Below are 26,380 nucleotides of genomic sequence, written 5' to 3' on the forward strand. Positions count from 1 at the left end.
CTCAATTGTTGAAACGGTAATTTTTTTCCACTTAAGATCTTTGTTAAATAATGAACTCGACGCAAACCAATTTTAATATATTTGAGCTCGGTTAATTCAAATTTTTATTTTTAAATATTGGTTTTAATCTTAAGGAACTCGTGAACCGTTGTACAGCTTAGTTGGGTTGATTGAATTTTACGGGTTATTTATTTTTTTACATGTGGAAATAAGTATATTCTTATACGCCGATTTCTTAACATAAACGAGACGTTTTACTCGATTTCGTAAAAAAAGTTGAAATCTTTTCACCCGACGTAGTTCTTCCTATATAAAGGTATGCCACTCCCATGAAGTTTGTCATAAGCTCTTCATTTGATCATCACTTGTCACCAAGCGAAAGCTTATGATAGGTATGAATGCTAACATTATGAGTAAGTTGAAGCCTTACATTCTAGTGGTGTGCTTACAATTTGGAATGGCTGGCATATATGTGATATCCATGGCTACTCTTAACCGCGGTATGAGTCGCTATGTTTTGATCGTCTACCGAAACGCTGTCGCCGCTCTCTTCCTCGCTCCCTTTGCACTGATCTTCGAAAGGTTTGATCTTGAGCTTTATAAATTCTTCGAGGTTTTGGACATGTTTGATCAACAACGATGATACTTTCCTTTCAGGAAAACAAGGCCAAAGATGACACTCCCGGTTGCTATGCAAATCATGGTCTTGGGATTTCTCGAGTACGAAATTTAGTTTTGTGATTTGTAAATATTGACGTATTAAAAATTTAAGAACAAAATTGATGTGGGTTTATTGTGATTTTTAGACCGGTTCTCGATCAGGGGTTCGGTTATTTGGGGATGTCGTATACGTCAGCGTCGTTTACGTCGGCTATCATGAACGCTGTGCCGTCTATTACCTTCATCATTGCAGTGGTTTTTCGGTAATTATTTCTATTTTTTGGGGTGAAATTGTAATTAATGAAGAGTTATGGACTTGAGATTGTGTTGTTTTTTTTAATTGGTTTAGAATGGAGCGAGTCAATTTGAAACGAGTGCGAGGGGTTGCTAAGGTCATTGGAACTTTGGTGACCTTCGCCGGAGCTTTGGTTATGACGCTTTACAAAGGCCCAATAGTGGATTTCTTTTGGACTCGGAAAACCAACCACCTTGTTCATAGCGCCTCCGCCGCTTCCGCCGCCGCCAATCAGCACTGGGTGGCAGGAACTCTGTTCATCCTCCTGGCTTGCGTGGCTTGGTCTTGTTTCTATGTATTACAAGTAATTCGTTCTATCCTTATCGAACCTTTTAACATTTACCTTATTTTAATTCCATCGATTGAGGAAGAGAACATAACATTTTTTTATAAGGTATGGAAACCTCTCTCTAGCAAACACGTTTTAAAAACCTTGAGCGGAAACTCGAAAGAAAAACTCAAAGATGGTGGGTTTGAATAATTACAAATGATATCAGAGAGAGAGAGAGACACCAACCAATGTGACAACGAGGAGGCTGAGCCCTAAAGGGGTGGTCACAAGGTCTTGTGTCAATAAGGACGCTGGGTCTCGGAGGAAATGTGGATTTGGAGGGTCCCACATCAATCGGAGAAGGGAACGAGTGCCAGCGAGGACGCTGGACCCCAAAAGGAGGGTGGATTGTGAGATCCCACATTGGTCGGGGATGAGAATGAAACATTTTTTTTAAGGGTGTGAAAACTTCTCCCTAACAGTCATACCCTAATCCTCGAGTGTCGAATAAAAAAGTTGTAAGTCTCGAATAGTCATAATAGAGATCTGTGGTAAAACTCTATCGAAGACAACAATGGTACTTTATACAAAAAGTCTACGTGTAAGGTTTTTCAATTCAAAGAACTTAATTTTTAAGCTAAATATATGACTTTGGAACAATATTTAGTAGAGTTGAGTTAATCCCTAATTACAATATTATATATCTTTTCAATTACTTTTAAAAATATTAAAAATTAGCTTTACAAATACTTTCTTATAAAAAATTAAAAAAAAAAATGCTACCCACAAGCAAAAGTTGACCACTTTGCTTCTTTGTGCAGTCTGTGACAGTGAAGAGATACCCAGCGGAGCTATCACTTTCGACATTGATATGCATGGCTGGTGTGGTTCAAACCACAGTGATAGCAGTGGCCTTTGAGCATCGTGCTAGCTCATGGGCGGTGGGCTGGGACTCCAGGCTTCTGGCTCCTCTCTATACGGTCTGTTTTTCAACCTAATCCCTTGATATCCATGTTGAATGGGGTTGATATTAATAATTGGGGGTTGATATCAATTTGTCTAGGGAATAGTTGGCTCAGGAATTACATATTACTTCCAAGCTCTTGTAATGAAGACTAGAGGCCCTGTGTTTGTGACGGCTTTCAACCCTTTGTGTATGGTTGTTGTCACTATCATCTCCTCCATTATTCTCGCCGAGAAGATCCATCTTGGAAGGTATCTTCTTTTTTTTACGTTAGAATAATGAAAATAGTAGTAGATTACTCAAGCCCATCGCTAGCAGATATTATCGACTTTCCCTTTATAGATTCCCCTCAAGGGTTTAAAATGTGTCTACTAGGGACAGGTTTATACACCGTTGTTAGGAATGTTTAGTTCCCCAAACCGACGTGGAATCTCACACTTCACTCCCTTGGAGGCCCAGCTGACAATATCTGCTGGTGGTGGACTTGAGTTGTTATAAATGGTATCAGAGTTAGACACCGAGCGGTGTGCTAGCCAGGACGCTGGACCCTCAAGCGGGTGGATTGTGAGATCTCACATCGGTTGGAGAGAGAAACGAAGCATTCCTTATAAGGGTTTGTGGAAACCTCTCCTTAGTAGACACGTTTTAAAACTGTGGGGCTTACCGCGATACGTAACGAGATTGTGAGATCTCACATTGGTTGGAAAGAGAAACGAAACATTCCTTATAAGGGTGTGGAAACCTCTCCTTAATAGACGTGTTTTAATACTGTGAGGCTAACAGCAATACGTAACGAAACTGCGGGGTCTCACATCGGTTGGAGAGAGAAACGAAGCATTTCTTATAAGGGTGTGGAAACCTCTCTTTAATAGACGCATTTTTAAACTGTGAGGCTGACAAGCAATACATAACCAATACATAACCGGACTGTGAGATCTCACATAAGTAGGAGAGAGGAACGAAACATTTCTTATAAGGGTGTGGAAACCTCTCCTTAATAGACACGTTTTAAAATCGTGAGACTAACAGTTATACATAACTAGCCAAAACAGACCATATCTACTAGCGGTGGGCTTGAGATGCTACACGAAATGAGTATTAAATTCAATCTATATATAAACATTAAATGACAGTCAAATCTTGAGAAAATTATATCACAAACATATAGAACAGGAATACTTACAACTTGGAAGAAGAATATAATTCATTGAATCTCTTCTTTTTTGCAAACACCAGCGTTATTGGAGCCATTATCATAGCAATTGGGCTTTATTCAGTTGTTTGGGGCAAAAGCAAGGATTATTCCACCGCCGCTGGCCACCTTGAAAAGTCTAACGCCGCCGTGCCGGAGCTCCCAATTACGGCCTCTAAACTCCCCGCCGAACAAGATGCTAATGAACTTCATTAACATGTACTGCCGTTGCTCAAATCATTCCCTTCAAATTGTCTTTGTTTTCAAACCCTTTTTTTCAAGTTTGAAATTTTGATCTCTTAATCGAAGATAAGGGTTTAATTAGTTGAGTTGCGTTCGAGTTTGTTGGATGCATTTAAAGAATATTATAATATCATGAATGACATAATATGAATGACATAATATTGTATCGTCGTCTTGTTCTTGTCGAATATAAAAGTAATAATAATAAAAATAATGTGGCATAATGGATTCTTTTTCGAGAATATTTAAAGATTGTAAAATCGAATGATTAGCATGTGTCGTTATGATGATAGTAATGTATTACTAAAATTGAACATTGTATTTGTGTATTTAATGTCACGATCGTGCATTTTCAACCATGTGGCTTCGTCGAACTCTAGGTGGGGTTATCCTTCGTCGATCGAACACAACTCGTGTGGAATCTAAGTTTGTTCGGCCACACACGACGCTTGTGCATGCATGTTCAATCGTCTACGACTCTAGCTGACTTGCCTTTACAGTAGGCCAAGTTATTTGATTTGACCTTTCCTCTACTCTAGACAAAGGTATCTCCTATGCAACGTCGCATCTCATCTTATTATCTTGGTTCCCAATAGTATGATTCTCGATGTCATGATGTCATCCCAAGTCCTAAGTCAGCTCAAACATGCAAGAACTAACCCATGTGTCTTTATATCTATTGATTTAGGCTCTATTTAGACATGGACCCTCCTGTATCCATGCTAAGTCATTTACGGACTCCGTACTAGATAGCAGGTGCATATATCAACCTCCAACATATGGGCGAGGGTGCAATGTCGACACACCTGTTCAATCTAACACTATCCTTGAAAACCCCATTTGAAGGAAGTCGCCTAAAACACTCGTCTCGCAACGCTCACTCACGTTATAACACATGTATGTGCCACAAGTTAGCTCGCTTAGGTCACAGGACTAGAGGTGGCAGAGAGTTGATATCATGTCTTCCCTATAGTACATTTTGAGACATCTTTGGTCCTTATGGAATGATGCTGGACTTGTGGAGCATCGGTCCGATGTACTCTCTCATTCAAAGCACAAAAATTATATGCTTTCAATGAATTAAAAAGCTCAACACAAATGGGCAAAGAATCAAGACATAATTAAGAACAAGTTCCCCAAAAATGAAACAAATTCAATGAAAGAGAACAGAATATTAGTACTAGGTTACATCAATTCCCAACAAGTGTATTATTTCCATTGTTCTATAAGTACTCCCCCATGTTCTATATCCGACAAGAACAAGAACAAGATGGAAATTTGTGGAAGAATTTGGAGAATGATGAAAATAAGGAAGGCTTATTTTGCTGTCGTGTTCCTGCAGGCTTCAATTGCAGTTATGTACACCATTGTCGCTATTTCTCTTAAGCATGGCCTTAACCATTTTGTGTTTTCTGTCTATCGCCATGCTGTCGCCACCGTCATTCTCGCCCCTTTCGCTCTCATTCTCGAAAGGTCGATTTCTAGCTCTTTCTCTATAGAGAAGGTCATTACGATAACGTGACTGACTGTTTTACACTGTTAGATATACCTCGAGTTTGTAGGTTATAATAAATGTGTCGACCCTTATTGAATAATTTTTCGATTTTCGAGCATGAAAGCCGTTCTCTATTTTAACTATTGTTTTTCGTATGATAGGAAAACGAGACCTCGAATGACACTGCCCGTCTTCTGGCGAATTTTGTTGCTCGGTTTTCTAGAGTAATTCTCTCGTTTCTCTTTTGGTTTCTTTGTCTTCTCTTTCCCGTGGTAAAAGTTTAGAATATGGTTTTCGTGCAATTTGAACATAATTCGACTCGTTTTAGTTAACTGAGTGTACATTTTACAATGATAAAGATGATTGTAAAATTTTGTAGGTTCTCGAGGGGATAAGAACCTATTTAAGAATGATTTGAAAGGTTTTAATGCAACAGTCAATTTAAGCCTAATTCAACGGGTTAAAACATATATTATCAACAAATTCAGGCCAGTTCTCGACCAGAATTTATATTATTTGGGAATGAAGTACACATCGTCAACATTTGCATCGGCTGCCATCAACATCCTTCCGGCCATAACCTTCATCCTGGCCGTCATTTTCAGGTATACCCAATTGTACCTAAAGCTCTAATACAATTCAATTACGTAAATCTTTGAGCCTCTTTATTTAATTTCTATTTGTGGGTGTGTGAGTGATCTTGCTTCCGCTAACGCTATAACAATTAGTATCATAGTATTTCGGCTGTGACATTCCGCTACAACAATTGACATCAAAGCTTGACACAACATGACAAGTGGTATCAGAACAAGACATTAGATATAACCGTTTTTTTAAACAGGCTGGAGATTGTCAACCTAAAGAAAAAACATGGCTTAGCGAAGATAGCCGGAACTGTAATAGCGATCACCGGAGCCATGGTTATGAGCCTGTACAAAGGGCCGGCTTTCAACTTCCTTCCGAGCACTGGCCGTAGCGAAATGAGCCACACCGAACCGGCGACAGATCGGCACTGGGTCTCCGGCAGCATCTTCGTCTTTATCAGTTGCTTCTGCGCGTCCGCCTTTTATATCTTACAGGTAAACAAAAGGGCTGACATGAATTCTCTGTTTCTTTAAGCTGTGGGTTCAAAATTTGGGTAATTAATTGTTTGTTGGTGTGGGCAGTCCATGACATTGACAATGTACCCTGCCGGGATTTCGCTGGCAGCTTTGATATGCCTGACCGGAACGGTGGAAGGCGGCGCCGTCACCCTCGCCGCCGAACGTAACATGATGGTCTGGATTGTCGGCTGGGATTCCAGACTTCTCGCCATCCTTTACTCCGTAATTTACCTCATCTCTAATTTCTTTTTTTAAGTTAAATTAATAAAAATATCTCTAATAGCTTTGCTTTTGACCTCCCTAGTAAAACTCACACTAATGAAGATAATATTCTTTGATTATAAACTCATGATCCTTTTCTAAATTAGTCGATGTGGGACTTTATTTCAATATTAACTATAAATTTAAAATGCAAAATCAATAAATTAAAAAATAAATTAAAATCATTATTTATTAAATTTCACACAAAAATAAGAGGTAAATTGAAAGAAAAAAAAAGTTACTGATGAAAGAGAGGTAACAGGGAATAGTATGCTCTGGAATTGCATATTACGTTCAAGGAGTAGTGATGAAGGAACGCGGCCCGGTTTTTGTGACGTCATTCAGCCCTCTCTGTACGGTCATCACGGCGGCGCTCAGCTCCATTTTCTTGGCCGACAAAGTTCATCTCGGAAGGTACAACACTTTTTCATGTTTGTTTCGTTTGTGTTCTTCTTTATAACGATGCGTTTATGGTTGCAGTTTGATTGGGGCGGCGATCGTGATGTTTGGATTGTATACTTTGATTTGGGGCACGAGTATAGATTTTGAAACCTCAAAACAATCTAATCACGTCACCCAATTGCCGATTACCGGTGACGTTGCCGGGAAGACGATGGACGGCCCCACCAAGCCTCCAGTTGTGTAGATATTGAGGATCAGGAACGGGGAACAAAATGACAATCTTGTCCTAACATAAATAAGAGACAAGAGTTATATGGGTTGATAGTACGAAAAGATATATAACATGTTCCTAATTAACTATTTACATATATTGATCAATGACATACTACTACATATCAGATACGTCGCTAATATGTTTGTAATAGTCTAAACTCATCACTAGTAGAAATTGTCAGTTTTGACCCGTTACATATCATTGTTTGCCTCGAGGTTTCTACATCATTGTAAGAAAGGTTTCGTTCTCTTCTCCAACCAATGTGAGATCTCACAATCCACTTCCTTTGAGGATTCAGTGTACTCTCGCACACCGCTCGGTGTTTGACTCTAATACCATTTGTAATAGCCTAAATCCACCTCTAGCAGATATTGTCCGCTTTGACCTATTACGTATCGTCATCAACTAAACGTGAGATCTCATATAAGAAATTTATCCGAGCAACGTAGATTTCTTTATCTGTCTTTTCATTTTTTTTTATTCCTACTTTGACCCTAATTTTTCGATAATTGAAAGCGTTTTCAATTACAACCATATAACATAGGTAGATTCTTATTCTCGTTCTTGTAATCCATTATCCTGTCTTTTTTTTTTAAATTTCTCAATTAAATGAGATTTCTTTAAAAAAAATTACAAATAAATGATAGAAAATACCCATTTAAATAGGAAAATTCATAAACTTTATAATAAAAAAATATAATAATTCATTTTAGTTCAAACATCAATAAATATTTATCCAAATAAACTAAAATGTAAATGTGAATTTAGTTCATGGGCACTATGGTAAATTCACTACAGCAAAAATTTGGATCGTACAAAAACACCCAAGTAGGAATCAAATACGAATTCCCCACGTTGATCCTTATGATTGGAACCTATCATCATCTCCCATTTATTAATCGGAAAAAAAAAAAAAAATCTCCCCTCCACAACCGAGCGGAAATAACAGAGACGCCGTGCTCCGCCCTTACTCCGCCACTTCCGATCAAAAATGGTGATGTGGGTATTCGGGTACGGGTCTCTCATTTGGAAAACTGGCTTCCCCTACGACGAAAAGTTACCCGGCTGTATCAAAGGCTACCGCCGTGTCTTCTATCAAGGTCCCCATTCGGCCGATTTCTCTCTGTTTTTTGGATTTCTTCTATATATATCTTTCTGTCTGATTTGTGCGTGTTTTTTTGTTACTAGGGAGTACTGATCATAGAGGCACGCCTGAATATCCTGGAAGAACTGTGACATTGGAGCCTGCAGAAGGGGAAGTTTGTGTATGTTCTTGAAAACCCCACTTTAATTTCTCTGCACAAAAACCACTTTAGTTGTGGATTGTGATTCTTGGTGTTCTGGGATTGATGAAAAGGTTTAGAGGTTATTGGTTTCAAACATTACAAGAAACCTTTTGGCTTTGTCTATGATGTTCTTAATTGTGTCTTGTACTGTTTGTCATCGGCTTAATGTTGTGGTTTTGGAAGAGGGAATTGTTTCTTGAGCTTAATGTTAAGCTTTTTTGGCTTCAAAAGTTCATATCATTCTGGAATTTTAGCTGTTACTGATTGGATTTTTTTCCCCCTTCTCCTTGATTAAGTATATTGCCAAAGATGAATGTTGGGTTTAGTTTTGTAATTATGACTTGGCCTCTGTATTGTTTATGTATGGTGGAGTCTCCATTGTTTTGGTAAGGTTGGAGTAAGTTGATATCATAGCTCTATAATTAGTGGAGTACTTAAGAGAAACATTGGCGTTGCTGATCTTTTGGGTGCAAAGTTGGTACCTGGATGACACTGCTTTGGATTCTTGTTTATTCGGAGGAATATTAGCTTTAGGGGTTTATGAAAGGCATTGTAAATATTTAGGTGAAAGTTGAATAATGTTTGGATACCCTTAGGTCGTAACAATGAGATCCCACGTCGGTTGGAGAGGGGAACGAAACATTACTTATAATGGTGTGGAAACATCTCCTTAATCGACGTGTTTTAAAACCTTGAGAGGAAACTCGAAAGGGAAAGCCCAAAGAGAACAATATTTGCTAGTGGTGGGTTTGAACTTTTACAAATGGTATCAAAGCCAGGCATCAGGAGGTGTGCTAGTGAGGACGTTGGGTCCCAAAGAGGGTGGATTGTGAGATCCCACATCGATTGGAGAGGGGAACAAGACATTCTTATAAAGGTGTGGAAACCTCTTCCTAACAAGCGCGTTTTAAAACCTTGAGAGGAAGCCCAAAAGGGAAAGCTCGAAGAGGACAATATGTGCTAGCGGTGGACTTGAGCTGTTACAAATGGTATCAGAGCCAGACACCGGGTGGTATGCCAACGAGGACGCTGGGTCCCCAAGGGGGGTGGATTATGAGATCCCACATTGGTTGGAGAGGAGAACGAAACATTCCTTATAAGAGTGTGGAAACCTCTCCCTAACAGACGCTGTTTTAAAACCTTGAGGGGAAGTCCGAAAGGGAAAGCCTGAAGAGAACAACATATGCTAGCAGTGGGCTTGAGCTGTTACAAATGGTATCAGAGCCAGGCATCAAGTGGTGTGCCAGCAAGGATGCTAGGCTCCCAAAAGGGGTGGATTGTGAGATCCCTCATCGGTTGGAGAGGGAAATGAAACATTCTTTATAAAGGTGTGAAAACCTCTTCCTAATAGACGCGTTTCCCGAAAGGGAAAGTCCAATGAGGACAATATCATCTAGCGGTGGACTTGGGCTCTTACCAAACCTCCCGAGAATCAGTGTGGTGGGTCATGAGCATATTTTAAGACGTCGAATTCCACTATACTCAAGGGGGTATGTTCATGTTATAAAATTATACTTTGGATTAACAAAGCTATTAAAGTGAGGCTAATTCATTCAACTTTTGTGGCCAAAGTGGGGCGTTGCATACAAGATCACCAGAAAAGAGGATAAAGAGACTGCACTAAATGTAAGTTCTTCAACTCTTTTCTATCTACACGTTTTGTTGGCTAAAATTTTCTCCTTTTCACTGATTCTATCCCATTTTTATGTTATTAGTAGCTTTCATCTTTGATTGATCTGCATTGGGTAGCTCGATCGTTCATCGACCGACATTGTTCATCGATGTAACGACTTTCTTGACGATTTTTCTTCTGTTTTTGTCATGTGTTCCATAGCATTTAGAAGTGAGAGAGAAACAATATGACAAAAAAGAATATGTGGACTTTTTCAATGTAAGTTTCAGTTCATCCAAGGCTGAAATATCTTAAGCGTTCTTGATATACTTGCTGCTGTTACCTTATTGAAAGCTGCTCAACTTTTTAGGACCCCATGGCTATCACCCCTGTTGTTTCTGGAGTAATGGTGTAAGTAGCAGTATTCAACAATATATATATGTACACTTACTTTCTAGAGAATGATATTAGCAGTGAGTTCTATGCCACAGATATATTGCATCTCCAGACAAGAAGCTAAACAAGAATTACCTTGGCCCTGCGTCACTCGAGGAGATTGCTAAGTATGTGTTCGATTTCGATATGATGTTTACACTTCTTACGCTTATTGAGACTTGAAATGATTAGTAGAATTGTTAAGTGTATCACATAAAAACGTGTGAGATCCCACGTTGGTTGGAGAGGGGAACGAAACATTGCTTATAAAGGTGTGGAAATCTCTCCCTAGCATACGTGTTTTAAAACTGTGAGGCTGAGGGTGATACGTAACGGTGCCAAAGCGGATAATATTTGCTAGTGGTGGGCTTGGGCTGTTACAAATGGTATTAGAGGCAGTCACTGGGCGGTGTGTCAGTGAGGATGTTGGGCCTCGAAGGGGGGTGGATTGTGAGATCCCACGTTGGTTGGAGAGGGGAATGAAGTATTCCTTACAAGGGTGTGAAAACCTCTCCCTAGTAGATGCATTTTAAAATTGTGAGGTTGGTGATGATACGTAACTGGCCAAAGCGGACAATATCTGCTAGCGGTAGGCTTGGGCTATTACAAATGGTATTAGAGCCAGTCACCAAGCAGTGTGCCAGCGAGGACGTTGGATCTCCAAGGTCAGTGGATTGTGAGATCTCACATCAATTGGAGAGGGAAACGAAGCATTCCTTATAAGAGTGTGGAAGCTTCTCCCTAGCAGACGCGTTTTAAAACCGTGTGGCTAACTGTGATACGTAACGGGTCAAAGAGGACAATATCTGCTAGCGGTGGACTTGGGTTGTTACAAATGGTATCAAAGTCAGTCATTAGGAAGTGTGCCAGTGAGGACGCTAGGACCCCAAGAGGGGGGTGGATTGTGAAATCCCACATCGGTTAGAGAGGGGAACAAAGTATTCCTTATAAGGGTGTGGAAACCTTTCCCTAGCAAACGTGTTTTAAAACTATGAGGCTGACGGCATAACGGGCCAAAGTGGACATTATCTGCTAGCGGTGGGCATGGGCTGTTACAAAACTGCAAAACCAACCAACGTAAAGCAAACAGAAAACGCCCGAACTGAACCGATTAAACTGTCGGTTCATTGGTGGTGGTTAGTGATCATTTAAGTTCAATTTGACAGCATCAGAACTGCATGAATGTGCAGGCAGATAGTTGATGCGCAAGGGCCCTCAGGACCCAACAAGGACTACCTTTTTCAACTTGAAAAGGCTCTTCTTCAGTTTGGTAAGTTCCTGCTACTCTATAACATGTTGAATTTAGATCCAACTTGGCTTTTTCTCTTGTTTTGTGCTTAAATGTTCTTGCTGTTCAACCATTCTTTGCTCAGGATGGGAAGATAAACATGTCATGGATCTTGCAAATGAAGTCAGAACCCTTCTTTCTGACGGGGAGCACACTGATACTTAGCTTCCGACGTCGACGAAAAGCTTTTCGAGGCTTTCTAGAAGATTTGTAAGTCAAAGTCAAAAGTCAAAATCTAGTATTTCGTCTCGTATTTTATCATTATTTAGATTTATATCGAACACTACCATTAAAAATTTTGACAGCTAAGAGAAAAAAAAAGTAGGAAACGAGAAATTGAAACGTTTTTACTCTCTCTTCTAGTTGTCGGAAACTTTTTTCTTAACTTATAGAATGTTTACATGTTAATCTTTATTGTTTAATTGATTGAACCATTGGTCTGATTTATCAACTCGTTTAACATGTTTCTCTTATTGTTTGTCTTGTTTATTGTCGGCCGTAAGTATTTATTGGAATTACACGTCGTGTGATTCGGTAATTAGCCACTAAGGCCATTCAAAATGCGTGACGTAAATGACTTTATGGTAATTATACATTGCGTGATCAGACAATTAGCTACCAAGATCATTGAAAGTGGGTGATCCTCAATGACTTCATGGTAATTACACATTTTATGATCGGACAATTAACCACCAAGATTATCTAAAGTGGGTAATCATAAACGACTTTATGGTAAATTCACGTTGTGTCATTAGGTAATTAGCTACAAGGGTCACTAGAAGAAGATTACGACTCCTACTGTGATTTATGGGTTTAGGTCAGATTAATAAGTTGAATTCATGACGTGTATATATAATTTTTCTTTGGGAAGGGGAGGACGCTAGCCCCCCGAAGGGATGAAAGGGGAGGACGCTAGCCCCCCGAAGGGATGAAAGGGGAGGACACCAGCCCCTAGAAGGGATGAATTATGATAAGTGTGTGAAAACTTCTCCTCAGTAAACGCATTGGCGATACCTAACAGACTAAAACGGATAAGTGAACAATATATACTAGTAGTGGGCTTGAACATAGAATCAAAGAATATATACTAGTAGTGGGCTTGAACATAGAATCAAAGACTTGATGAACCGTATAGTCTCGAAATGTGCACATAATTGAATGAGGAAAAAAAAAATTACCAGCATGAACAAAAATCCACCTAGAAATGGATTTATTTCAAATTTGCCAAAATTAGAAAATAGATTACAATAATTTAGGTTAAAGAAAGCAATTTCTTTTGTAATTAAAAGTCAAACCTGTAATTTTTAGTTAATTATTGATTCGAGTATTATTAATGATATTCATAGGGATAGGCTATCGATCTGATTTTTCTCTAATTTGCACCAACACTTCAATTTTTTATTTTCTTCCTCTCGCTTGTTCTTGAATTTTGATTGGTAAGTGGAAATAATTTGATTATGATTTTAGTTGTAGGTTCATTTAATTCCTTTGATCAATGCAAGCCCTATTGCAAGCCGCTTTATTTGATTGCAATCATTCATAACAATCAAAATATATCAATTTGTGTATATATATGATGATCCTTACAAAAATCCGGTTTCAGGTTTTACGATAATTATCCTTCGAAGTTCCGTGGAAGAAAATCTCTTCGAAGTTCATTTGATTGCAACCGAAGGTTTCTCCAGATGAAGGGCGGCCATGGCGCTCTGGAGGTGGCCAAGACGGTCATGGAGGTCGCAGACGTGGCCTGGACTGCGATTGAGCGTTGTCATCACCATAAACCTAGCAACGATGCCGCCGAGCGCAATCTTACAGAGGAAGAACAGCTTGAGGCTCTGCGATCGGAGAATCGGAGATTGAGGAATTTGCTCGAGCAAAATCTCGACCTCCTTCAGCAGCTATCTGAATCGCACTGCTTGTTGAAGGATTGTCCCCCTGATGTAATTCATCCGTTTGCCCTCTTTTTTCAAGCTTTTGATTCATTTTTTAGTTTATCTTGGATTGAAATTTCGCGCTGTTCCTAATTTTAGGGCTGGAACGATTTATTTGCCTTCTCTTTTCGGAATCATCAATTATTCTTTGCCGATTATGTGATTTTACCTTTGATTTTTAGAATCGAGCGTTAATTTCAATTACGAATCGTTCAGTTTCCTGCCCTAATTTAGTTTATGCCGATAGGGTAAATGGTTTTGCATTATTTTTCCTGTTTAAGTTGGTACATGAACGCAATACATGACGATCATAGTATGGCACTTGTTTCCTTTCAATTATTGTATTGTTTATCATTACTCCTGCGATGAACTCAAGTCGTATTTGGACCTTGTAAATCTCAGTTGTACGCTCGTCTCGTTGCGACGGTGGATTCTGAAAAGTTCTTGAATGAAATTAAATCCCTCAACGAAGCATCAAAAGATGGAATTACCTATGAGTTTCCTTTCAGGGAAGCTACAGGTTTTTCTTTCTTCCTTTCTTGAACCAAACATAATCCATTTTTCATATTGATTGCTTGATGCTTTTTTCTCTCCCTTGGTTGATTCTTTGGTTAGGAGCTGATTCGCACACAGCTGAGATTCTTGTGAATGTTAGCCGTGATGCACCCAGTTGGTGGATATGGGTTACTGAAGATATGGTTCCTAGTAAAGTTGAAGAATGGAGTGGGATTGATGATGAAAGCTATGTGATTGTATCTGAAGAACATGTGGTGGATGCAGTTGCCCACTTCATGGCTAGATGTATTATGTCCAACCCGAATACCCGGGTATGCCTATCACTTTGAATGCAAATTTCTGTCTAGATTTCTGTAATGAATCTTAAATATTCTAGTTTTCCAAAATGCAGAATGTATCACCTGAAGAGCTGCAGAAAAGTACGTCTTTCGTTTTGTTAATTTGACCTATGGACCGTGGGGATTACGCTCGAGCAATGGAACTTGTTGAGTTAACATGTTGTGCTATTGTGTTTATCTGTTTGCAGCAATAGCAAAAGCGCTGAAGGGTATGGGCAGCAAAATGGAGAAGATGTTTGAAATTTGGCATGCTGGGCTGCTGTTTTATTCCTTGGCCACTTGGGGACTTGCATTGGCGGGGTCAGTTTTCCTTGATTTATATGTCTTTATTGAAAATGATCGCCATTTCGTTTTTCCGGATACTTCATGTAGAATATGAAAAAGCACTTGATAGGAGAGCTTATGATTGTTGAATTATAAGAATAAATATCGTTGAGGATTGTTGGGAGGGAATCCCACATCGGTTAATTAAGGGAATGATCATGAGTTTATAATTAAGGAATACATCGCCATTGGTATGAGGCCTTTTGGGGAAACCAAAAGTAAAGCCATACGAGCTTAGGCTAAAAGTAGACAATATCATATCATCGTGGAGATATGTGATTCCTAACATGGTATCAGAATCATGCCCTTAATTTAGCCATGTCAAAAAAATCCTTAAATGTTGAACAAAGAAGTTGCGAGTCTCGAAGGTGTAGTCAAAAGTGACTCAAGTGTCGAACAAAGGTTGTACTTTGTTTGAGGACACCAGAGAAAGAAGTCGAGTCTCAATTAAGGGGAGGTTGTTCGAAGGCTCCATAGGCCTTAGGGAAGACTCTATGGTGTACTTTGTTTGTTTGAAGGGAGGATTTTGGGAGGGAATCCCGCATCGACTAATTAAGGGAGTGATCATGGGTTTATAAGTAGGGAATACATCTCCATTGGTATGACGCCTTTTGGAGAAACCAAAAACAAAGCCATGAAAGCTTATGCTCAAAGTAAATAATATCATACCATTGTGGAGGTCTGCGATTCCTATCACATGCTTGGATCTAAAATCCAATGTACGAAGCTTGCCATCAAACTAGAAGCCCTCATCCTGGAGTTCTTGAATGCTTATGCATATGCTCAAACCTTAAGTTGTTTTACCATTTCATACCTAGGCTGAGCTCACCTTTTTTATCTCTCGAAATATGTGGGGAGGAAATGAAACATTTCATTCATTGATTCTTGAATGGGCTAATCTGGTGACCCTAGGAATAGTCACTCTCAAATTCATTAGTTTTAGTATCCCACTTCAATTTCATCCCAAGGGCAGAAAGAACTTTATCTAACCAATGGGCTTTCACACATCTCTGTCGATCTATCATCTTATCTTTCAAATAGGTTTTAATCAGATCTTACCAAGGTTGTTCATCTAAGTATAAATAGTAACTTTTGTCTTAAGTTTCGGATTAATTGTTTGATGACTTTGTCTGTTCGTCACGGGTTTTGCATATTGCAGCTTGTACCAGGGTCGTGCTATATTGAAACTGGCTGCCACTGGTGTTCACCATACAAGCAAAGCAGTGATGAAGGTGCTCTGAAGAAGCTATGTTCAACAAATGTAAGATATTGTTTGGGGTTCATTTTCCTGTTCATTATTCGTTCTTTCAAGTGATGTAAATAACTGTTAACATTTCTTATGGCATTGTTTGTTTTTTCTTTTGATTATTCGTTCATTATGGTTGTGTTAATTACGGTTAGAATTGTAAATCTTGTACATAAACTTCATTTCCAGTTCTACTTTGTGTTATGACAAGCTTTTCAAACTTGGAATTTAAATCAGTGAATTTATTGTTGTGGATCTTGTTCTAGATTTGAAGATCAATCAGCATTTGCTCGAAATGAGCTTCGTTCGAGTCCACTGGATATGAAAATTAATTAGGGAAATTTTGAAACTAATTATAAATATTTCTAAACTAAGTTTTACTAAATGTCTATGGCTGTGTTTATTTAGTAAGTTATGGTCTTCCAACCCTGAAAGAGGCCTATTCCGCTAGTTCGGATTGGGAAAGAGTAGTCACCGACTACCCTCAAAAGGGCGATTGCCATGAATAGCAAGACAAAGATGAGGTGTTTGACCAATCACCAAAATCATGTCTACATCTGTAAGGTCTAAAACACCCCAAAATGTACTTTAGGAAATGTAACTAGTTGTCAATTCTTCCTAAGTTGTATGTTATCAAAACTATCGTTGCCTACTTATTTTTAGTTTATAACATTGTTTTCTTTACAATTGTTTTCAACATATTTCCTTTCCAAAATATCTCTCAAATATAATCCCAGCTCAAGTAAACATCGATATTGTCTGCAACGTCTAAATTTCACATGGCTAACTTATTCGCTGGGTAAACAAGTGGCCCACCATCGCTATATATATATATATATATTGTGATATCTTTCTCTCTAGCTTAGAGCATCTGAATCAATAAAATCTTAACATCTCCTCTCAAGAATATAGTGTCCAATAGGCAACAGAATCTTCATCTCAACAATAACTAAGAAATAGCAAGCTTGAAATGGATGAAACAAGTAGCAATCTTACGTGAACGGTAACACAGATAGTACAATTACATGAAATCAAAGAAAAAGACTCAAAAAAAACTTTACAATGAAAATGATGTTAAGAAATAGGCAACCATAAATAACATCAAGGCAGCAAGGATACTACCTAACGGATTTGCCAACGATGAGGAAGAACTGGAAGATGGCGAGCTAAACCCGGTACCAACGGGGCCACTGGCTGGCGGGAGTCCGGGGAGAGATCCAATTGATGAAGGGATCAATCCTGATCTGGGTGCAGGTGATCCAGTGCCATCAGATTGAGGAGCAGGTGCAGGTGCAAAATTTGAATCTCTGATTACTGTAGTAGGTGGGGCTTTAAGCGGGGGAAATTGCTGTGGCCCTGTAATATAGAATCACCATGAAGAACAACATGATATGGTTGGCATATATCTTAGAGTTGAAGAACTCAAAATTTTTATCGTGGATTCATCATTCCACGTATATGGTCCACTAAACACTCTCCAACACGCTCGAAAACGACTATCTATCAGTAAAACCACTTCTTTAGTAGTTAGAATGTAATGGCCCAAGCCCACCACTAGCAAATATTGTCTGCTTTGACCCGTTACGTATCGTCATCAGCCTCACACATGGAGAGGTTTCTACACCCTTGTAAGGAATGCTTCGTTCCCCTCTCCAACCGATGTGGGATCTCACAATCCACCCCTCTTGGGGGACAGCGTCCTTGCTGGCACACCGCCTGATAACTGGTTTTGATATCATTTGTAACAGCTTAACCCCACCACTAGCAAATGTTGTCCACTTTGGCTCATTATGTATCGTCGTCAATCTCACGGTTTTAAAACGCATCTGCTAGGGAGACATTTCCACACCCTTATAAGAAATGTTTCGTTCCCCTCTCCCACCGATATAGGATCTCACATACATAAACCCACCAAGCCAAACAACCTAAAAGGTAAGCTTTTCTGAGAATCAAGGTTACCTGGGCATCGAGGCTGAAGATTCGAAGACAACCTGTGAAATACAAATAAAGATTCATCAAAAAGACTGTTTGGATGAAACGACAACATAATCGAAAAGCTCGAAACCAAGCGAGGAGAAACAAGACATACGTCGTCAATATGGTGCCATTTACAAAACCACCATAACTACAAGATGTAACATTGCAACCTGCACTACTCTGCTGAGCAGTATAGTTCCCAAGCATTAGATTGCTGTTTCTGCATTGCATACTTGAACAAGAAACGGCAAAGGGCGCAGGCATGCAGTACAGACTGTTTCAAAACAAACAATCAAGCAAATCAAAACCATCAATCTTCATACCACCACAACAATTCAAGTAAAAAAGCTACTCAATTATTACTTGCGATTCCCCGGCCCGCAGCTACATTGCACGCAATGACTTGCGGTAATCGCGTAGCTTCCGTTTGGCACGATCAAGCCGAAGTCGGAGGAGTATCTTGGAAACTTAGATGCACAGGCTGTAGAAATGAAAATGAACATACGCTCTCAAGTTCAGGAACAATTAGGCCATCTTTGGGGTTAATTATGTAGGCATTACAAAGGATTATGAGGAAATTTTGACTGTTTTTTTGTGTTTGATCCAAACTAAACCTTAGTCATGAGTATGTTATACTATAACAGCCTAAGCCCACCGCTAACAGATATTGTCCTCTTTGGAGGTTTTAAAACGTGTGTGCTGGGAGAGGTTTCCACACCCATATAAAGAATGTTTTGTTTCCAACTCCAACCGATGTGGGATCTCACAATCCACTCCCCTTCGAAATCCAGCGTCGTCACTGGCACACCGCTTGGTGTCCACCCTCTTTGGGTTTCAGCCTCTTCGTAGGCATACCGTGCGGTTTTCGGCTCTAATACCATTTGTAACGGCCTTAGCCAACCACTCATAGATATTGTCCAAACTAGGATTTTCCTTTTGGGCTTCCCATCTGCTAGGGAGAGGTTTTCGTACCCTTATAAAGAATGTTTTGTTCTCCTCCCCAATCGATATGAGATCTCACAATTGGGGGTCCCACATCGATTAGAGAAGGAAACGAGTACAAGCGAGGACACTGGGCTACGACAGGAGATGGATTGTGAAATCCCACATCGATTAGAGAAGGAAACGAGTACAAGCGAGGACACTGGGCTATGACAGGAGATGGATTGTGAAATCCCACATCGATTCTAGATAAGAATCATTTCTTATAATGGTATAGACACGTTTTAAAACCTTGAGAGAAAGCCCAAAAGAGATGCCTAAAGACAACAATATCGGCTCGTGGTGGGCTTGAGCTGTTACACTGCCTTACGACTAAACATGGCACAGTATTCAATATATTTCCTTCAACACCCAAATAATGCAGCAAACCAAACAAGACATCATTAGCTTCTAACAATTCACAGCCTCAAAAATCAAGCACTCAACAAAACATTAAACATCCCAAAATTTCTCCAAAACATACCTGACAAGGGGACGGCCAAGATGTCACCAGCCTTAATACTCGGGTTTCCCATAGCATTAACATTCATCAAATCAGTAATAGTGGTGGAATATCTAACCGCAATCCCTGTCAAAGTATCTTCAACTTGAACAACGTAAGACAAGTAAATAGCAGGCAAAGAATTGTCTGTCCCATTAAAACAAGTACAAGGAAGTGGCACAACAAGTGTCTGTCCAACATCAAGAACAGAGGGATCTGATATCGAATTCGCCTCACGAATCTGATCCGACGAGACCAAACCAGCATAGATAGTATCAGCAATCGACAAAAGAGTATCAGATGGGCGAGTCTTGTACCGTGTCGAAACCGATTTACGAATCCCATCAACGCAAGAACAAGAAATGGGGATTTTAATGAAGAGTTTCGAAGGCAGAATGTGATTTTCAACATCTGGGTATGAAACATCTATGGCATTGGCGGTGAGAATCGAAATGGGGTCGACTTGAAACAGCGAAGCAACCTCAGAAACCTTAAGATCGGTGTAGAGAGTGTAGCCGAGAAGGGCATTGCAAGAATCAGCGTTCGAACATGGCTCGATGGTTGATTTAGCTGTAACGAAAGCTATATTGGCCAAAAATGAGGCTAAAACAACAAATAAGAACGAATTTAAAGCTCTGTGAGCGCTGTTTAGCACTCGAGCTGCCATTTTGCAAGCTTTGTTCTAAGAAAAGCAGAGAGAAATTGGGTTTTTCTCTACAAGAAATGGAGCTTGAAATGAACTCAAACAGAGAAGAAAATGATATTCGAGGCAAATGGGATTCAAAACACTCAAAGGGTTCAAAGGGTTTTCGAAATTACGACTAAATTTAAAAGAAAATGATACTTTTCTTACATGAATTCAAAGGGTTTTAGGGTTTTTGAGAGAGAAATAAAAAGGTGGAGGAAAGAATCGTGTTTGGAGTACAGAGGCAGACAAAGACACTGCTCAGCATCTCGATCTTCGAGTTCTTTCTTTGGACTACTTTGCCCGCCGGAGAGCTCAAAATTCCCGCTTTTTTGCAGCTGACAAACGACGACGTTTCAATATATTCAGAATCCCGGGAAGCCTTTTCCGTTGAGGGTATTTTGGGAATTTCAGCTTTTTAGTTCTTCCGGTGAGGCTTTCTCAAAAGAATTTTTTTTATTTGTCTTTTGGCTGATAGAGTTCGTGTGATGATAGGCTCACGCTCTTTGAAGTGCGCGTATTAGAAACGCGCTCGTATATTGGTGGAGAATTATTTTTTCAGAAATTAGATTAAAAAAATGATTATTTGAAGAATTAAGGATACAGGTGGCGGTGTCGGAGCAGCTTTGACAGCGGTGATTTGCTGATTCAGCAAAAAGAAGCAAGAAAAGAATTTAGTAAATTACCTAACAATTTTCTTTTTTATTTTTAATTTAAGAAATAAGTGTCGGTAATTTTTACTCGTTTAATTTATTCACTAATTTAACAAAAATAAATAAATATAATCTAAAATTAACTAATTTTGATAAAATAACATTTCGGTACAAAATTAAATTAAATTATTTAAATTTCGTATCAATTTTTTAAAAATCGTATAAATTTTACAATTCATATGTTGTTTTAAGGTTAGAGGTTCAAACTCTCGTACCATATTTATGTACTAAAAAAATAGTTTATAATTTATAATATGAGTGTTTATTTATTTATTTATTTAATCAATCTATCCAAACAACGTGGAGCCACAATGGGCCAGAATTAGGCAATGGGCTAGGTCCATGGACTCGCACTAAGTGGGCCCAATCATCTTTGGGCCGAGAAGAAACGGAAGGCCTGTATTTGAGCCCAAATACGTATTTGGATATCAATCTGATTGGGCCGATGGCCCAAACGAGAGGATCTCCATTTTAAAAATTGGAAAAAAAAAAAAAGAATATTTAATGAGTGGGGAGGGGGCAGCGTCTGGCACGAGCGCAGATGAAAAAGATAGAATGCTAATTTGTCCCTACTCTCAAATAAATTAAATTAAATTAAATTAAATTAAATAAATAAAAAGAAATGGGTTAGGGTTAGTGGACCAATTCAATTCCCTATGCCCACACATATGGCTCAGTTAACGTGACCGTATTGGCTTACAATTATTGCCCCTCCCGTTTCCCAACCCCTCGCCCCCCTCCTCCTCCTTTAAACGCTCATCGCCCGCTCTTTATTCCATGGCACGGGTGGGAACGAAGAAGTTGGTGCGTGTCGAATGTCTCGATTATGCTTGTTTAGGACGTGTGATCCATTGATATATACATGTTCCAAATTCTTTTGACTTGCTTTCATATTTGATAAACTTTTACTATTCTTGTTGTGTTAATACGGGGTGTACGACCGCTCGTCAAAATTATGTCTACACCCGTAAGGTTAAAATGCCCCCAAGTGTACTGTAGGAGAATGTGGGTAGTCGTCAATTCTTACTCCCTTGTTTATACCTTCTCTATTTTCTTTTCTTTTCTTTGGTTTTACTATATACTCATCAAACGTGGTCCATACATCTAACCACCATATTTGACTTTCGTGAACCCTAGCCACTTAAGAGTTGTCTATGGGACGAGTGGGAACGAAGACCTTTCTCTATCTCTGTCTATACTTCCTATTTTTATTTTCTATCGGTATAAAGTTGTTCATTTATTTTTTGTCGGAAGTAGGAAATCAAGTAATGGGGTGAAGCAGGGTGGGGATTGAGGCAGGATGTTACGGTCATACTTGTCTAAACATGTTGTCTACGGTTGTGTGTCAGATGTCCCAATCATGCTTGTCCAAAACGTGGTATGCCTATTCCAAATCTTTTTTACTTACTTTTATACTAGATAAATCTTTACTATTTTGTTGTGTTAATACAAAGGTGTTGACTGCTCACCAAAGTTATGTCTACACGGGTTAAAATACCCCAAAATGTACTATAGGGAGGGGAGATGTGGCTAGTCGTCAATTCTCTCAATCCATGTTATATGCTATCAAAGTTATGATTGTTATTTATTCACTTTTAGCTTATAACATTGTTTTCTTTAAAAAAAAATTCATTTGCTCACGTTTTTCAAAACATTTCTCTAAACGTGACTAGAGGCTCGACCATATGTCAATATTGTCCACAAAGTCCGAATCTCACGCAACTAACTTGTTCGCTTGGTTAAAAACAAGTGATACACAATCATTCTTCTACTGTCACAAAAGCGCAAATGTGACTCATGACTAATATCGAAAATAGTGACGAAAAAATTAATCACCGTCCCCAGTTTTGTATTTCTAACAAGAAGAAATTCATCCCCGTTTTCTCTCTAATTCTCAATTTGAGTGGGTATTCTATGTCTCGACCCGAAAAAGTCTTCACAATCAGGACAATATTGAAAAGTAGTTGTATGGACAAAATTGAATAATGGTTGATGAGGAAATAACATAAACAGAAAAACACTCTTAAATTCTAATATTTTCCATCAACATTAATTAACCAAATTAATGTGAAGTACTATGCTTATTCACTAATTAGGTAGGAGCAGAAATAATGGAATCCATTGTTTCAAACAGCATTAAATTAGCACCAAAATATATATATATATATATATATATATATATATATATATATATATAATAAATTATATTTTTTAAAAATCTAAATATGTGGCATTTGTTAAAATAAATGGTGTAATATTATTAAAATATGAAACTTTCAAAAATTAGAAAAATAACATTTTATCCAATACTATCAATCTTATGACCATTTTGTCCTTCAAAATGATTTCGTGGGCCCACAGAACCACGTGTCAAATTTCTAATAATAATAATAATAATAATAATAATAATGTAAGAATCTGATTTTTTTAATAAATGTTAATCTGAAAAATTAAGATAATTTTGTATTAAATAATAACAATCATCAGATCCCATTTACAAAATAATTAACAAAATAATTAGTAATAAAGTATTAGAATCAACTTGAATATTTATCATTATTATGCCCATACTTTTAAGGAAAATAAAATAAATATTTTGTGATAGCTTCTTGTTTCTTTCTTTCCCTTCTTTTTTATTTATTGGGTAATAATTTCTTGATTTTGACATGCCCATCAATTCAACTAATTTATTTATATTGGTTTGAGATTAAAAAAGAAAAAAAGAAAATAAAATTATGAGTTAAATTGGTTTAGTTTGGGTTGGTTAGGTCTCTAGAGTCCTCCGTCCTCGACAATCCTCCCCTTAAACAAATACACCATAGAGGCTCCCTTGAACCCTATGGAGCCCTCAAACAATCTCACCTTAATCGAGACTCGACTCATTTTTCTGAAGCAATTGAACAAAATACACCCTATGTTCGACACTTGAGTCATTTTTTACTACACCTTCGAGGATTGCAACTACTTTGTTCGACAGTGAAGATTCTTTTTACTAAATTAAGGGCATGACTCTGTTACCACATTAGGAATCACAACTCTCCACAATTGTATAATATTGTACATTTTGAACATAATTTCTCATTACTTTGTTTTTTATTTTTCCCAAAAGGCCTCGTATTAATATTAATAGAAAAAAAAATATATATATATATATATCAACTATAATTTTAATTAATTTCATATATTTTTCAATAATTTATTCTCCCATAGAAAACAAATTTTTAAATCTTTTTTAAAAATAAATACTTGCAAATCTTTAATATCCTCCAACTAATAATACAATCTAAATTATTGATGGCATAGTCAAGAAAACAAATAGTATAATATGAACGTTTAATTTTCGAAAATTCAAAATTTAAAAACCCATAATAAATCCAATTAATTAAAGTTTTGTCAGAAATAATATTTATATTTATCTGACCGTACTTACCCACTTTAGGTTGCAGATTCTGGAGAAAAGATCCAAAACAGAAGTAAAATATTTTCCTTTAAGGCAGAGAAAAGAGTAAGTAGAGAGGGAATCATTTACCTTTCATCATCATACTCAGACAGCAGTGATTGTGTTTCACTTCCATGGTGGTGTGTGTGAGCGCGCGCGCGCCGTTGAGTAAACCCACGCCTGCCCAATGCCCATCTCTTCTCTACCCGTGACGCTTTAAAATCTGTTTATAAAAAGAGATATCGAAATTATTATGCCTTTGCTTTGGCGTTGGCCTCAGTCCTAACCAGATCTAGACCACTGAGTTGCATAAAGTAGAAGCTGTTTCTGTTTCTGGTGCTGCTGTTGTTTGCAGACGTTGTGTTCGACAAAATGCCAAGGGGGGAATCGTTTCTGAGGCAGATAAGTAGAGGGGAGGGCTCGAGATCAACATCGAAGAGGTGGGGTGGGGAGTTTAGGAGAAGCTCTGCTTCTGAAGAGCGTGTCAGTGAGGGAAGCCATTGGAATGAGAAGATGGAAGGGGGTGTTAATATGTATGGGATGGACCATGGCGGAGTGTCGAGAAGGAAGAGGGTGATGGTGGTGGTGGATCATACTTCACAATCCAATCATGCAACTATGTGGGCGCTTACTCATGTGGCTAACAAGGGCGATGTTCTTACTCTCCTGCATGTTATCACCAATTCCTCCACCGATTCTTCTTCTTCTTCTTCTTCCCCTTTCTGTGCTACCTCTCTTGGCTCCCTTTGCAAGGCTTCCAGACCAGAGGTTAGAAGGGAATTCAAAACATCCCCCATTTTTTCTTAGCTTATTTACTGTTGATAACTTAGGAAATAATCATGAGTAAGGACAGACTTTTTGGGATCACGAGAGCTTATACTCAAAGTGAACAATATCATTGTACCAATGTGTAGATTTGTGGTTTCTAACATTTACTTCATCTTTGCTGCTCAGATCTCACTTCCATCTTTTACCAAGTGGGTTATATGAAATTTTTTCAGGTAGAGGTGGAGGTGCTGGTGATCGAGGGGCCGAAGCTGGGCACAGTGATGAACCAAGTGAAGAAGCTGGAAGTGTCGGTGCTGGTTGTAGGACAGAGAAGGCCTTCGTTTCTCAGCTGGTGAGTCGAATCCAACAAACAAATTCCTGTTTGATTCATTGTTTTTGTAACTTGAAATGTGGTTTGCTGAATTGATTGTAGCTTTTGTGGGAGTGGTGGGGCGGGAGATCTGGTGGAACAGTGCATAAACAATGCAGAGTGCTTGACGATTGGGGTGAGGAAGCAGAGCAGAGACATGGGAGGGTATGTAATCAACACCAGATGGCAGAGGAATTTCTGGCTTCTGGCTTAGTTATTGCTTGAAGGTAGAGAGTTCTTATGAATGAATGACCCATGGAAGTAAGTTGTAGTGTAATCTAAACAATAATAACCCTTCAGTCTACTGAGATCTGTAAAACAACTAACAAGCTAAGCTTATCGTCGTCCTGTCCTATGAGTTAACAACTTGTAATTGCTAACAATCTATGAGAATTCAGAACAAGTCTTTAAATTGTGTTGACCATCTCTTTGGTTATGTGTGCCTGTCTTTGATTGGATCCTTAGAAATTGATGTGCTGGAAGGTAATAGATCTGTTTTCTGGACAGAAAACATTGGTTTTTGGGCAGAGCAAATTGATTAAAAAAATGATAATAATTTATGTTTCTAAAATGTTCATAGATGGGAAGGCAATCATTCAAATTTTCCATTAATGGTAGGTGTCTTGATTGTTCCTCTTTTTTGTTCTTAACTCAAGCCCACTTAAACTAAATTTGATCTTAAATTATACCTTTAGTACTAGAATCTAGTAGAGTTGTTTTTGAAGATCTGTAACCGCTCAAGCTCACTGCTAACAGATATTGTCTTCTTTGGACTTTCCATTTCAAGTTTTCTCTTAAAGTTTTAAAAC

The 26,380-nt window shown here is 38.5% G+C and overlaps 6 protein-coding genes across 7 annotated transcripts; 5 read left to right on the forward strand and 1 right to left on the reverse strand.

The window, feature by feature from the left end:
• Positions 1 to 333: 333 nt before the first annotated feature.
• LOC111807489 (WAT1-related protein At4g08290) lies at positions 334 to 3,704 on the forward strand. The gene is made up of 7 exons (XM_023693235.2): positions 334 to 582; positions 658 to 720; positions 807 to 923; positions 1,010 to 1,259; positions 2,048 to 2,206; positions 2,290 to 2,441; positions 3,427 to 3,704. The coding sequence occupies exons 1-7, from the start codon at positions 386 to 388 to the stop codon at positions 3,596 to 3,598; spliced, it is 1,110 nt and encodes a 369-aa protein (XP_023549003.1). The 5' UTR covers positions 334 to 385; the 3' UTR covers positions 3,599 to 3,704.
• A 1,192-nt stretch (positions 3,705 to 4,896) lies between these two features.
• On the forward strand, positions 4,897 to 7,356 carry LOC111802203 (WAT1-related protein At1g21890-like). Its single transcript, XM_023686513.2, has 7 exons — positions 4,897 to 5,098; positions 5,282 to 5,344; positions 5,609 to 5,725; positions 5,962 to 6,199; positions 6,287 to 6,445; positions 6,747 to 6,898; positions 6,965 to 7,356. The coding sequence occupies exons 1-7, from the start codon at positions 4,923 to 4,925 to the stop codon at positions 7,128 to 7,130; spliced, it is 1,071 nt and encodes a 356-aa protein (XP_023542281.2). The 5' UTR covers positions 4,897 to 4,922; the 3' UTR covers positions 7,131 to 7,356.
• A 661-nt stretch (positions 7,357 to 8,017) lies between these two features.
• Positions 8,018 to 13,525, forward strand: LOC111790483 (ChaC-like family protein). 2 transcript variants are annotated; one of them, XM_087125247.1, is made up of 9 exons: positions 8,018 to 8,260; positions 8,349 to 8,425; positions 10,019 to 10,072; positions 10,281 to 10,337; positions 10,429 to 10,469; positions 10,550 to 10,621; positions 11,684 to 11,763; positions 11,867 to 11,991; positions 13,385 to 13,525. In XM_087125247.1, the coding sequence occupies exons 1-8, from the start codon at positions 8,152 to 8,154 to the stop codon at positions 11,944 to 11,946; spliced, it is 570 nt and encodes a 189-aa protein (XP_086981373.1). In that variant the 5' UTR covers positions 8,018 to 8,151; the 3' UTR covers positions 11,947 to 11,991; positions 13,385 to 13,525. The 2 variants fall into 2 exon arrangements, with proteins under 2 accessions (XP_086981373.1, XP_023527172.1); XM_023671404.2 differs by lacking the exon at positions 13,385 to 13,525 and having other exon boundaries at positions 11,867 to 12,254.
• Positions 13,467 to 16,369, forward strand: LOC111780427 (elongation factor). The gene is made up of 6 exons (XM_023660832.2): positions 13,467 to 13,721; positions 14,115 to 14,232; positions 14,328 to 14,539; positions 14,620 to 14,647; positions 14,755 to 14,866; positions 16,050 to 16,369. The coding sequence occupies exons 1-6, from the start codon at positions 13,467 to 13,469 to the stop codon at positions 16,129 to 16,131; spliced, it is 807 nt and encodes a 268-aa protein (XP_023516600.1). The 3' UTR covers positions 16,132 to 16,369.
• Positions 16,370 to 17,012: 643 nt separating this feature from the next.
• LOC111790731 (lysM domain-containing GPI-anchored protein 1) lies at positions 17,013 to 20,570 on the reverse strand. Its single transcript, XM_023671796.2, has 5 exons — positions 19,579 to 20,570; positions 18,477 to 18,594; positions 18,226 to 18,387; positions 18,096 to 18,127; positions 17,013 to 17,492 (listed from the first exon to the last, which is right to left on the reverse strand). Exons 1-5 carry the CDS (start codon positions 20,261 to 20,263, stop codon positions 17,194 to 17,196), a joined length of 1,296 nt encoding a protein of 431 aa, XP_023527564.2. The 5' UTR covers positions 20,264 to 20,570; the 3' UTR covers positions 17,013 to 17,193.
• A 3,867-nt stretch (positions 20,571 to 24,437) lies between these two features.
• LOC111805254 (uncharacterized) lies at positions 24,438 to 25,995 on the forward strand. The gene is made up of 3 exons (XM_023690238.2): positions 24,438 to 25,201; positions 25,435 to 25,553; positions 25,635 to 25,995. Exons 1-3 carry the CDS (start codon positions 24,806 to 24,808, stop codon positions 25,783 to 25,785), a joined length of 666 nt encoding a protein of 221 aa, XP_023546006.1. The 5' UTR covers positions 24,438 to 24,805; the 3' UTR covers positions 25,786 to 25,995.
• Positions 25,996 to 26,380: the final 385 nt, after the last annotated feature.

This window comes from Cucurbita pepo, chromosome 1, assembly GCF_057944985.1.
Source record: "Cucurbita pepo subsp. pepo isolate OVF chromosome 1, ASM5794498v1, whole genome shotgun sequence".
NCBI lineage: Eukaryota > Viridiplantae > Streptophyta > Magnoliopsida > Cucurbitales > Cucurbitaceae > Cucurbita > Cucurbita pepo.